General features: G+C 37.5%; 1 protein-coding gene across 2 annotated transcripts in view; it reads right to left on the bottom strand.

The window, feature by feature from the left end:
* Nucleotides 1-3,615: 3,615 nt before the first annotated feature.
* Nucleotides 3,616-14,019, bottom strand: part of BRD10 (bromodomain containing 10) — an 83,129-nt gene continuing 72,725 nt past the window's right edge. For both annotated transcript variants that reach the window (XM_016214250.2, XM_087822672.1), the window contains 2 exons: nucleotides 8,865-9,052; nucleotides 3,616-7,910 (listed from right to left, as the gene is read on the bottom strand). In XM_016214250.2, the coding sequence (XP_016069736.2) occupies nucleotides 4,276-7,910; nucleotides 8,865-9,052 (3,823 nt within the window). In that variant the 3' untranslated portion in view covers nucleotides 3,616-4,275. The remainder of the gene's footprint in view (nucleotides 7,911-8,864; nucleotides 9,053-14,019) is intronic.

Genomic DNA, 14,019 nt, shown 5'->3' with positions numbered 1-14,019 from the left:
ACCCACCTGGACCGAACATACACAAATGGGGACGGGAGGGGTGCCTCTTGGGGAGGGAGATCCCTGTGACCTCTGCAGGTGGGACCAGACTTCCCTGCTGCCCAAGGAAACTTGAACTGAGGAGAATGAGCCTCACCCAGGGCCCTGGGACAGGAGTGCTCCGCTGCAGTGCGCCCCACCACGACACCCGACCTGCTCGCAGAGTGGGTAACGGCATGGCATGGCTCTGACCTCCTAGGTTTCCTGCAGGATCAAGTGAGGACTGAAGTAGTCAGAGCTCATGGCTGGTCTCCTCTGGCCATATTTCTTGTTTTCTACTTGCCCAAATGCACTGCATAAATAATATCATTTTCCATTTGCACAGTGGGCTCTGTTTTATAGAGCCTGGCCTTCCCTCCTCCTCCGGCCCCCCACCAGCCCTCAGGTGCTGTCTGATGCTGGAATCAAGGCCCCAGTCTCCATGGGTGTCCCCAGGAGTTTCTGATTGTAAAGAGAGTAAAGAGCAGGGAAACTTAAGGAGGGAAAAAGAACTAGCCGAAAGATTTTCTGCCTGGGTTGAAGTCAGTGAGGAGTTTAGACTGAGTCACCAATGAACCCTAAGTCACCTCCAGTGCAGACCATTCTTCTGAAGTTATAAACAGCAAGTTTGGTAGCACTTATAAATCTGGACAGATCCGCTCATCACTTGAGAATATTACAGAACTTTTCCTAAAAGGACAGAAAATAGTAAGCGCCCTAAATTTTCATTTCATGGTTTAAGGATTGACACAGTCCTCAAAAATGCCTCAAAATCCCTCTCTCTCAGGTGACTGATGACAACACGTCATAAAATCGTCTCTGAAGAATGCAGAGCAAGTTCAGAGGGAAATCATGGATACTTTGGATAAAGGCACTCATTTTGAAGAAAGCCTAAAACTCCTTTCCCAAGAAGCTGTGAGATGAAAAAGTGTGAGAAATGAAGGAACAACAACAACAAAAAGGCTTGACAGCTTGAAAATATGAATGAAAGAGGCTTTAAATTATACAGAGAGCCCATTAAAATCTCTGGAACAATACTGAGGATAAGTCTGCCTGCTCTTTTCAGAAAAGATTACATGCCTGATGGCTACCTGAAACCAGACGAAGAGAAGATTTAAAAAATGAGAACTCCTCTGCTGTCAATGAGAAGTCAATTTGATGGAATACACCAATCCTGTTAAGTGTTTCTTTAAAAAGGCTTGAAGGAGAAAATTAAGGATCATTTAAAGAGTTAAGAAATTTAAATGAACAAATCACTTACAGTTCAAATGAATGGTCTCCAAACTGAACAAACATCTTTATAGTCTGAAAATAGTTTGAAAGTGAGATTCAAAAACTTCAGCTAAAACTTCAAATACTGGTGGCTGGACTAGTCAAGAACATGGAATGCAAATTTGCAGAAAATCAATTGAGGAGAGAGCTTACTGCTTAGCAATCTAGAAGGAACTTCCCAGAGTGTATGAAAACATTAGCCATATACGTCAGGAGCACGACTCCTACAAGAAGATGGTATTGAAACAAAATTGGAAAGAAGCAATTCCTTTTTGATAAGCTGGATTGCCTCCCATGAGAAAAAAGGTCAAGAAAGTTGGATGGTAGCCTGGCTGAAAGCTCCCTGAGCCAAGAAAAAAAAAAAAAAAATCATGAGAGACAAAAACTGGCTGAAGCTTAAATTCCAGCTTTTCCCAAGTGGCCTCCACTGTCCCAGATGCAGCCCTGGGCAGAGGCCAGGGAGTATCAGGTCACTCCCTAAGTTATCAGATCCCCAGAGGAGGAGCAGAGGTTAAGCTGTGGGGACTCAGGCATCTGGATTTAGGAGTTAGAAAAGAATTAGTGGTTAATAATTAGTTTAAGTCCCTCACTGAGATTACAATTGGACCATAGGTAGGTAATTCAGTTGGTTTCTGGAAGTTAATTCTGGCTTAGAGAATTCTTTTCAGACAAAAGAGAAATAGTTTTGGGTTGTTTTGTTTTAAACATTAAGTGCATAGCCCTGGCCAGTGTGGCTCAGTTGGTTGAGCTGGTCATCCCATGCACCAAAAGGTCGCCAGTTCGAATCCCAGTCAGGGCACATAGGCTCAGTCCCCAGGCAGGAGGCAAATGATCAATGTTTCTCTCTCACATCAATGTTTCTCTCTCTCTCTCCCTTCCTTTCTCTCTAACATCAATTAAAAAAACCATATTAAAAAAGTTAAGTATAGCCCGGACGGGCGTGGCTCAGCAGTTGAACGTCAACCTAGGATCCAGGCGATCGGGGTTCAATTCCCAGTCAGGGCACATGCTTGGGTTTTGGGCTCGATCCCCAGTGGGGGGGCGTGCAGGAGGCAGCCGATCAATGACTCTCTCATCATTGATGTTTCTCTCTCTCTCTCTCCCCCTCTCCTTTCCTCTCTCTGAAATCAATAAAGGTATATTAAAAAAAAAAAAGTTAAGTATATAAATACATTCATTGAGGACCATCTATGTACAACATAACACATTTCCGTATCACATACTTCCCCTTGAAATCCATGGTCTTTCTAAACAGGGAAAGGGGAAGGGTGAGTAGAGTTGAACATAGACATGACCGGTGAAAGTACTACCTTAGAACACAAAAGAGGTTTTTAAGAGCCTTTAGCAACCTTCCAGGAATACCCTCGCTGACCTATCCACTTTGATACTACATTTCAGTGTAGTTTCCAAGGCAGCCTTCAGGCCTGCTCTTCTCTACCATTTCAACCCCAGGATACACAACTCCACGTGATAAGGTTTAACAATATTATTATAAATAAAATGTGGATGTTAAGATACAATACCCCAAATAAGATAATGGATATAAAAATCCAGTAAGTATAAAATCTATCTTTTATTTAAAATGACAAATGTTGTCATACTACAATGTCAAACTCTGAAAATAAGCTGACTCATAAAAACTGCTTTATAATGGAATTTAAGTAACTGCTCTGTAACTGATAATAACAAATTAATTGAAGGTGTCCACACATTATTCTAAAAATAAAAAATAAAAATCATGTTTTTAAATATATTGGAAAGTCAGTCACTATGAACCAACATCTCAATATAAAAATAAACATATCAGGGGAAACTTGGTATTGGGTTCATGGGACCTCTTTGTACTATCATTGCAACTTTCTATGAATCTAAAATTATTTAAAAATAAAAAGTTAAAAAAAAAACGTATCTGGGGTATATAAACAGACAGCAAATACAATGGCCTGAAAGATTACTTATTTTGGTTAATATAGAATTTGGTGGTGGACTTAGAAAAAAGATAAAACAATAAGATCTAGAATAAAATTTTATAACAATATAAAATCATGGAAAAATGATTTAAAGCATCATGGTCAAATACTGGCTCTACCACCCACCAGCTGGGTGACTTTGGACACATCACTTAACCTCTCTAGAGTTTAAGTACTGTGAAAATCAAATGAGATGTGAGAAAGTAGTTTGTAAACTGTAAAGCCTTCTACAAAGGCTATTAATTCAAATTTCTCAGTTTTAATTCCTTTTTGTAAAGGACTATCTTCATTTTATATCATATATTCTTTCAATGGAACAAGGACACACTTAAAAAATAGTATTCAAACAAACAAATAGAGCAACTCAGTTTATTACATGCAGATTCTTCTGCATTGTTGCTAACAGTTCACTGGTCCAAAATTACTAAAATACTTAAAAAACTATACATTATGTAAACAAAACATAAATAAGACAGCATAGTTCTTTGTACATACAGTTTAGTACAGGTTGTTAGGAATTTAGGAATATGTACAATTTTACACCATGGACTGCATTTTCACAATGCATAAATATATATATATTTTTTACAGAAACAAAAATAAGATTTCACTAATGACACAAAATACCATATTGTAGATACACACTGCAACAGTCCAAATTCAAGAAGAAACATGTCAATGCAAGTGCGCAAAAGGCTAGCTTACTCCAAACTAGTCAAACTTGACTTTGTTCAATTTGTTATAGAGACAGGTAAAGCCTGTCTAAACAAACAACCTCTGAGAACATATACCAATGAGTGAAATGGAACAGATATTTCCCTCCCCAAGAAAACAAAGCCTTGTTGCAAGCTAATGAAAGGTACATTCACACACACACACACACACACACACACACACACACACACACACACATATTATGTATAGTATGTTTCCAACAGTATAATAAACGGTTAAAATTTATATGGGAGTCAAAACAATGCCCCATTATTTAAAAACTGGCTCGTTTAGTCTAAATTCAAGATGCAGCTGTGTCGGGCTTCTCTAAACCAGATGACTGAAAAGCAGGGAAGACAGAGGCAGGATTTCGACTGGCAGATACAACAATTTGAGAGAGAGATGAAGAGAGTGAAGAAACCTTAGATGCTGGAGTACTTATGGTATTCAGAATGGCTCCTTCCGGGCTAACCAACAATTTTTTGACTGATGTGTCCAAATGAAATACAGAAGTACTACTTGGCAGTGGAGAATTACTAGAGCAAATGGCAGAAACCAAAGATGTCTTAGCTAAGAGAGTACCTGGAGGAGACTTAATTACTGAAGTCAATGACACCGTTGGAACAGGAGGTGGAACAGAAACTTTAGCAGTTGTGTTTATGATTTGTGGTGTTGTATGTACTGTGGGTGGAGAACTTGTATTCCCATGAGAGTTTACAATTTTTGTAGAGGTTCTTAGAGATTGTTTTACAGGTTGCCCACTTAAAGAATTATTTGATGCTAATGTGGTCTTCTGGACAGGATTATCTATTGGTGTGGGCTGAATGCCTTGGCCACTGTTAAGCACTAAGGGAGGTCCATATTTTGGATTAGTAGATATAAGGAGAACATGGCTGCCAGCTCCAAGACCTTGTGGTGGAACAATAAAACGGGTTCCATTAATCATGATCTGAGTACCAGGTGCCAAAGGTGTACTGGTGTTGATGACTATTTTTTGCTGAATACAAGGTTCACTGAACTGACCTCCTACCACACTAGTTACATTTGATGGTGCTGTAGCAGTGTGAAGGGCAGAGCCACCCAGAGTAGAATTGTAACTGGAGGTTGATTTTACTAAAGCAGGGGACACTGGCTGGTTTGGCAGAGAAGCAAAACTGGAAATATTAATTATTTTACCTGGACTCGGTGAAAGGGATGGCAATTCAGTTTGAGGTTTATTTGTATTTATATTTGTTGGCACTGTAGCTGAAATCCCTGGTGACTGAAACTGGACAGAAGTCCGAGATTGTCTTTTAGAAAGAGATAAAGAACGTGAGGCTCCTGTTACTGTTGCCACTTGTGGAACCCTGTTGATTATTTTAGGGGATATAGTCACAGGTGTAGGCAAGGCAACATTAACAGGGATCTGCAAAGCTGATGTCAAACATTTAGGAGACACTGTTGGTTGTGTAGTTGAAATCAGAACAGATGACGCAAGATGTCCTGTTTTCACAGTTGATATCGCCACAGTGTTTCCGATATTTGACGTGCAAAGTCTATTTGACAAAATAGGCATAATTCTTGAAGAGGTATCATTTCCACTGACTAAAACAGGAGGTCGTGTCCCAACTGAAGCAGAGGTTGAGGTCACTGAAAGAGAACCTAGAGATACATTTGCTCCTGTTACTGAAAACATGTTTACTGCTCTTGCTGCAGAAACCACTGATTCATTAACAGTAGTATTTTGACTCACAAAATTTGAGCTTACTGGAACTGAATTACCACTTGTTGACAATGGCAAAACATAGCCCTTGGTACTTTTTTCTTCTCCTTTGGGGGTTACATTTTGCAATATGTTAATTGATGGTACAGCTGGCACACTGCCTGAAGTATTTACAATTGCTTGACCTATGTTTAGTCCAATTTTCACATCTTTTATCTGAGACACAGTTGGTGATGAGTTTATTTTTATTGGTGCTCCCACTGTAGATGGAATTAGTACTATCTGGGGCTGCTCTGGAGTCTTAACATATGTTTTACTCAAAGAGGGAGGGAGAGTTTGTTTTAATGGTTCTGCCACAATAGTTGAAGTGCCACTGGAAATGGGAGCATTAATAAAAACTAATTTCTGGGCAGAAACACCTGTAGGTGTCGGTGCAGGTGTCACATTGATTGCAGTTCCACTGCCAGAAGAAAGAACAGATGGAGCCGATACCAGCATAACTTTCTGAACCGCAGTCCCACTGATCACATCTCCATTTGTTGCTACTGTTGCTTCTGATCTTGTAACAGGGTAACATTTTGTAATATAATCTGTTTGTTGCTGTTTAGTTGGAGTATGAATAGAATTTGCATTGGTTTGTCCAAAATTTCCTGTTGGTAGGCTAATTACACTTACTGAACTATTTGCTGTTGATGGTAGCAGAGTACTAGAAGAAATAGAGGACTTTAAGGGAGAAGAGGGCATGTGTGAAGTCTTCTCTATCATGTGGCCCAAATTACCACTTAGATTAGGTTGGCTTAATGTAAATTTGAGATTTTTCCCCACGGACGGATTAAAACCAGCTGGAATGGAAACAGAAGTCGGTGTTTGGCCAAAAGGTGGGAGACCAGATGTTGTAGTCATTCCAGCTACCGGTGGAAAAGCAGAGGATGATGAAGTTGATTTTGGCACCAGAAATGCCTGAAGCTGAGGAGCAAAAGTGAAAACTGAACTTGAAGATAAACTGTTGGGTGAATTTTGATCTGTATTTGTCTGTACTTTTACAACTCCAGTGTTCCCACCTCTTGTCCTAACAAGAATTGACTGTGAATCTCTTATACACACAGTTTTCAATTCTTGCTTTGCGTCAGAAGAATCAGAAGTTTGTTGTGCAAAACAGTTGAGGGAGCTACCAGGATTTGTAGATCCACTTAGTGTTGTTGCTGATAACAGAGGCTGAACTGTTGATGAAATGGTGGGTGAAGCAACAGGCTGGGGGAATGTGGCTGCTGAAACTGCATTCTTGACTTTTCCCACCTCATTCTGGCTATTCTTAACTGGTGGTGTTAATAAATTACTTACGGAGGTTACAGGTGACAAAGGCTGTGGTCTAGCACTGCTCACATTTGACAAAGGTGTAATCGTCTTGTTGAAAACTGCGTTAGGTAGATGGGTAGAAGAAACAGCTCCTGTTGACTTGACAGGAACTGTTGCTGAAGAAGCATTTACATTTGCTGTCTGCTGGAAAGATGAACAATGCTGTTCTGTACCTTTTTGTTGAAGTGGCGGTATTTCTTTTGCAACTGCTCTCCCTTCCTTGTGCTGAATCACAAAATTCTTAGGCAGAATGAGGACCTGCTGCATGATTTTTTCTCCTGTTTTAGAATCTAGCACAGGTTGCATCTGAATCTTTACAGAGCTGTTATGAAGATCTATGGGCAACCACTGGCCACAGGGCATTTTGTATACCATCTGTAAAGGACCTTTTGTATTGGTGTGGCAGGTCAATGCTGGCTTTATGGGGCTTGCTTCTGGGGGAGATAAAACTGGCTTTTCCACAGCAGAAGCACTTCTACCTGTAGAAGGGGGCAGTTGATTTGTTAAGGTCACTTTGTTCCCAATATTTGTTGCAAGCAAGGCCTGAATAGGTTTGGTCCCTTTCTGGAGAGTAGACACTGGTGTTGAATCCATTGAGGCAAATGACTCTGGAAACAGTGGCTCTGTATGGTTTGACTCATTCAAACAGTCAATCTGCATATCATCTTCTGCATTCTCAACTGTTGTCTCATTTGTGCTTAACTTTGCTTTCTTTCTTGGAGAAAGCTCCTTTGTGCTATCATCCAGATGACTAGTTTGTCTGGACTGTCGCTTAAGTGTTTTAGGCAGTGTCTTCAGTACATCTTTAGAAGGCAATTCCTTTCTTAATAACTTGCTTCTGGCCATAGGAAAATCTATTTCTGACAATTTCATATCATCTGAAAATTATAAAACAAAGTTTTTTGTTAATATAAACAGCGAGTGAATAGTAATAAAACCAGTTATTTTTTAAAAAGTCAATCTTTGAATTGACAATTTAGTAAGAAATCTATAGGGTGATTCAAGTCTCAGCACCACTGATGGAAAGGTAAGGTGACCTATGACATGGTAATCTTGATATTATAAACATTTCCAAGAACAACCTATTATTAATGAGAAAGTTATTTTTGGTCAACTTCTGCTAATTCTGCTGACCGTACAAGTGCAAAAGGAAATTTTACATCTTTTAAAGAGATCAAGCCAGCAATTAGGGAGAATAATTTAGATTTGGAAAGGAATCTAGTCTAGTTTTCTTCATAGGAAAATGTTGATGTCAAAGAGAGATGGTTTCCCATTCTAATCTATTTTTAGTGACTCTAAAGGACGAAAAGGGTCCAGCTTTGCTGGTGTTTAATTATCCCTACAGCAAAAAATTTATGTTCATATCTGGTCAGACTGGGTTGATAAGAAGTTACTCTTTTTCAATTTACCAAAGACATAAACTACAACAGGTTAATTCATTTCTAACCACAAATTTTCACACTAACCCTCTTATATAACGAAAGTTATTTAATTAGATTTATAGAATAGAAACTGATGAGTTGAAATAGTGCTTCAAAAACAGTGATAAGAGGAGGATGAACCTATTTCAAAGGAACTGCAGACCAAGGACGTGTGCTCTGTATGAGCAATGGCACCCCTATAGTTTGAGGTCAGGTGCTGGCTCCAGAAACTCCTAGAAACATAATAATGACTTCAAAGAACCTTTCATAAGGACACAGTACACCATCAAAACATCAGATTCCCCCAATCAATATATGTCATTAACCAGATTATTTTTAGCTCCATAAAATATACTAAAACTTCTCTTTGTGCTTTTAGTGTTAAGTTAAAGAAAAAGTTTTAATGCCTACCTGAATCAAAGTGATCTTTCTCCAGGATATCTAGAGGTTCTGTTAAGTCTACAGACTTACTGATGTCCACTTTAGGAGATTCCTTTCCAGGATCTCCTTCACCTTCTTCAGTACCCCATAGTTCTCTAGTAAATTTATCATGATCAGGTTGTCTTCTGAAATCATCATAGTCTTTCTTTAGGCGGCTCCTGAAATACAATGCCCGATATAATAAAAAATGCTTAGTTCAGTCTTGCCAATGATTATTGTTCAAGAGGATAAAACCCAGGGTATAGGCATAAGAAATTGAAAAGATTTTATCTGCAATTTCAGAATAAAGTGTTTGAGCATTCCACCTATTTGCTTTCTAAACGCTGCTGTTAGAAAGGTAATTTTTTTCTAAGTTATTGATTTTAGATATTCTTAAAATTTCTGATTATAAATTAAAAAGGTCATTTAAAAAAAGCTTATCAAGAAATTTTAAGAAACAGTAACTATCTACAGAGATTAACAAACAAAAAATCCATCATTTAATCCTGAGGGTAATTATTTCTAAACCTTTGGATCTCATTAGATATAATTCTTTATTAAGCATAGGAAAACCAAGCATAAAGGTGATCTTCCCGAGATCCTTTTCACATAAAAACATAAAAGCTATGTTTCTATGAAACTATGGAGAAATGGAAACATTTCCAAATGATTATACGGTATTTTAGAGATTCTTTGTTATTCCACTTGTTTCCAACTGAGTTTCTCTATTCTACCCCTAACCTTTATATTACCTGTTTATTTTCTGTTTTTTAAAAATAATATGAATATACATCTTCTAATTTATTTTTGCTACAAATTCTTATTTTTGCAGATTGAAGTTTAAGTCTCACTCCTGTCATTTAACAGCTGTTAAGACTTTGGGCAAGACTTTCTAAGCATCAGATTACTTCTTTGTATAACACGGATAATAAAAGTATTTCCCTCAGTATTTGTGGCACATAAATATTGAACAAATGTTAGTTAATAATTACTCTGAATTTATCTGTTTTAAATTAATGCTTATGCGTTTTATGGAGTAGGCAAGGGCTCTAAGGTACTAGAATGGAAAAAGATAACAAATTAATTTCCTTTTAGAAATATCTACATGGAACTCATCATTTCCTTCCTTCTCAGTCCTCTTCTTAGTGTCAGCTGGTGACTCTGCTCCTTATTTCAGAGAAAATGGAAGCTATCAGACAAGAATTTTCACATGCTCATACCTCATCTGCAACTTAAGACCTTCATTTGTACTCATATTTTCTGTCTTCTTATACAAGCTAACCTCTCCACTTAAGCATCCTCTCTCACCTCTTCAAGAATATCGTTCTACGAAATGTCCCTTTCTTTGCCTGAGTCTATTTTTGCCTCTGTATCACATAATTTCTACCAGTATACAACCATGTTATTTCTCTAATTAAAACAACAAAAACACAAAGGAATACCTCTCTTGACTCCAACTTGTCCTTCCAGGTACTGCCCTCTTTCTCTGCTCCACTTTACAGCAAAACTCTAGTTCCTCTCCCCTAATTCTCTTGAAGAGACTCCTAACTTTTACCCACTTTTCTACCAGCACAGCTCATCAAGGTCATCAATCATCTCCATGCTGCCAAAATTCAATAATGCATCCTCAGCCCTCATATTCCTCAATCCATCATGAGCAGTCCTCACTGACATTTTCTTTACCTGGTTTCCACGACACCACTCTTTCTCTTGGTTTTCCTCCTATCTTACCGAACACTCCCCTTGGTTTTCCTCCTGTCTTACCGAACATTCCCCTTCCTTCTCAGTCTCTTCTGCTTAGTACTATTCATCTCCACCATCTCTAAATATTGGAATGCCACAGGATTCGGTATCTCTCCTTCTTATCTACGTTCACATACTAAGTGACTTCTACCAGTTTCATAGCTTAAATATAATCTATATTCTGACAACTCCCAAACTTAAATCTGGCTTACTCCCTTAGACTGGGAACTTATACTAAACTGCCTACTCAATAACTCCAATTAGATGTCTAAAAATCAAGGGAGAAAGAGAAAAAAAAACATTGATGTGAGAAACATCGTTCGGTTGCCTCCTGAGAGCACCCTGATCAGGGATCAAACCCTCAACCTAGGTATGTGCTGACTGGGAATCGAACCCGCAGCCTTCTGGTGTATGGGATGGCACTCCAACCAACCGAGTCACCCAGCCAGGGTCCCTTTTTAAATTGGATTGTTTTATTTGTGTGTGTGTGTGTTGAGTTGTATGAGTTCTTTATAAATTTTAAATAGTAACCCCTTATTAGATGTATAACTGGTGAATATTTTCTTCCATTCAGTAGGTTGTATTTTTGTTTTGTTGGTTCCTCTGCTGTGCAAAGCATGTAGTCCCATTTGTTTATTTTTCTTTCATTTCCCTTGCACAAGAAAGTGTATCAGAAAAAAAATATTGCTAAGAGAAATGTCAGATATTTTATTGACTATGTTTTCTTTTAGCTGTTCTACGGTTTCAAATCTTACATTTAAGTCTTTAATCCATTTTGAGTTTATTCTTATATATGTTGTAAGAAGGTGGTCTAGCTTCATTTTTTTGCATGTACCTGTCCAATTTTCCCAACACCTTTATTGAATAGACTGTCTCTACTCCATTATATGTTCTTGCCTCCTTTGTCAAATATTTATTGACCATAAATAGGCATGGGTTTATTTCTCAGCTCTCTATTCTGTTCCATTGATCTGTATGTCTGTTTTTATGCCAGTACCATGCGGTTTTAACTACTGTAGCTTTGTAGTACAGTTTGATACCAGGTAGTAACATCCAACCTTATTCTTCTTTCTTAGGATTGCTGTAGCTATTTGGGGTGCTTATGGTTCCATATAAATTTTTGGACACCTGTTGTAGTTCTATGAAATACGCCATAAGTATTTTGATGGGAATTGCAATGATTCTACAGATTGCTTGGAGGATATGGAATTTTAGTGATGTTAATTCTCCTATCTAGGCTTCCACTTATTTGTATCTTCTTCAATTTTGTTCTTCACTGTCTTATAATTTTCTGAGTATAGGTCCTTTACTTCCTTGGTTAAAAATTTTCCTAGGTACTTTTTCTGATAGTTCATTATTGGTGTATTAAAATGTAACCAATTCCTGAATATTTATTTTGTATCCTACTACTTTACTAAATTCATTTATCAGTCCTAGTAGTGTTTTAGCAGAATCTTTAGGGTTCTCTATATACAGTATCATGCCATCTGCAAATGACAGTTTTACTCCCTCCTTTCCGATCTGGATGCCTTTTATTTCTTTCTCTTGTCTATTGATGTGGCCAGGATTTCCAGTACAATGTTGAATAGAGTGGTGAAAGCGGACATCCCTGTCTTGTTCCTGATTTGAAATGAAGCACTTTAGTTTTTCCCCACTGAGTATGATGTTGGCTTTAGGTTTATCATATGTGGCCTGTATTATGTTGAGGTAATTTCCCTCTATTCCCACTGTGCTGAGAGATTTTATTATAAATGGGTGCTGGATCTTATAAAATGCTTTTTCTGTATCTATTGATATGGTCATCTGATTTCTATCCTTCATTTTGTTTATCTGGCATATCAAGTTAATTGATTTGTGGATACTGTACCAACCTTGCACCCCAGGAAGAAATCCCACTTGAGCACAGCATACTATCTTTTTAATGTATTACTGAATTTGGATTGCTAATATTTTTTGAGCATTTTTTCATCTATGTCCATCAGGGATATTGGCCTATAATTTTCTTTCTTTGTAGTGGGAAGACTTAATATTTAAAGATGTCAATATTACCCGAATTAATCTACAGATTCAATGCAACCCCCTATCAAAATCCCAATGGTGTTTGTTGAAGAAATAGAAAAACACATCTTAAAATTCATATGGACTCTCAAGGGACCCCAAATAGCCAAAACAATCTTGTAAAAAACACAACAAAACAAAACCCCACCAAAGCTGGAGTACTCACACTTCCTAATTTCAAATTTACTACAAAGGTACAGTAATCAAAATAGTGTGGTACCAGCATAAAGACAGACATATATAGGCCAATGGAATAGAATAGAGGGATATTTTTACACCTATGTTCATTAGTGCAGCATTATTTATTTCTAAATAAACCCTTTTGTTATATGGTCACATAGTTTTTTACAAGGGTGCCAAAACCATTCAACGAGGAAAAAAGAATCTTTTCAACAACTGGTGCTGGGAAAAGTAGATATCCACATACAAAAGAATGAAACTAGACACTTTCCCAACACCCTGTATAGAAATTTACTCAAAATGGATCAAAGATGTAAATGTCTCTTAATAGAAAATACAGGGCAAAAGCTTCATGACATTGGATTTGCTAATGATTTCTTGGACGTAACATAACTCTAAAGACTCAGGCAACACCAACAAAAAGACAAACTGGACTTCATGAAAATTTAAAAGTTTTGTGCATTAAAGGCACTATCAATAAAGTAAAATAGTAGCCCAAGGATGAGAGAAAATATTCATAAATCTTATATCCAATAAAGGATTAAGAGCCAGAATATACAAGGTGTCCTGAAAACATGTATACACCCTTTAACAGCTGATAACTCAATTTTCACTCCTTTTCAGGTTTAACTGGTTTGAAATAATGGGTGAAGCCAGACTAAGTTTTGAACAAAGAAAATTTGTCCACTAGAGTTTTTTATGAGGATACATAGAAGATAAAAATTTATGGTACAAAACTGGCAACAGTGGACGAATTGAGGGTGCATAAATATCAAATGAAATGATTCTTGATGTTTGTGATTCCACTGTTTTGTGTTATCAGCAGTGCCTGGACCAGAACAGTCATCAGTTTGAAAACAGGCATTGACCAAAAAAGGAAAGAGACTCATTTCTGTAGATTCTTTGAGATTTGAAAATGAACTGTATGTTAATAAACAGTGACTTTATAATCATTCAAAGTGTGTATACATTTTTTTGGAACACCTTATATATAGAATTCCTAAAACTCAGCAACAACAAACAAGCTGGTTCAAAAATTCACAAAAAAACTTGAACAAACATTTCTCCAAAAGATACACAAATGACCAATAAGCACACAAAAAAGATAGTCAATATCACTAATCATTAAAAAAATGAATATAAAAACTACAATATACCATCCACT

This window comes from Miniopterus natalensis, chromosome 12, assembly GCF_054644295.1.
Source record: "Miniopterus natalensis isolate mMinNat1 chromosome 12, mMinNat1.hap1, whole genome shotgun sequence".
NCBI classification, from domain to species: domain Eukaryota; kingdom Metazoa; phylum Chordata; class Mammalia; order Chiroptera; family Miniopteridae; genus Miniopterus; species Miniopterus natalensis.
Note: the sequence above shows the minus strand (reverse complement) of the source record. Positions and strands in the feature narration are given on the sequence as shown.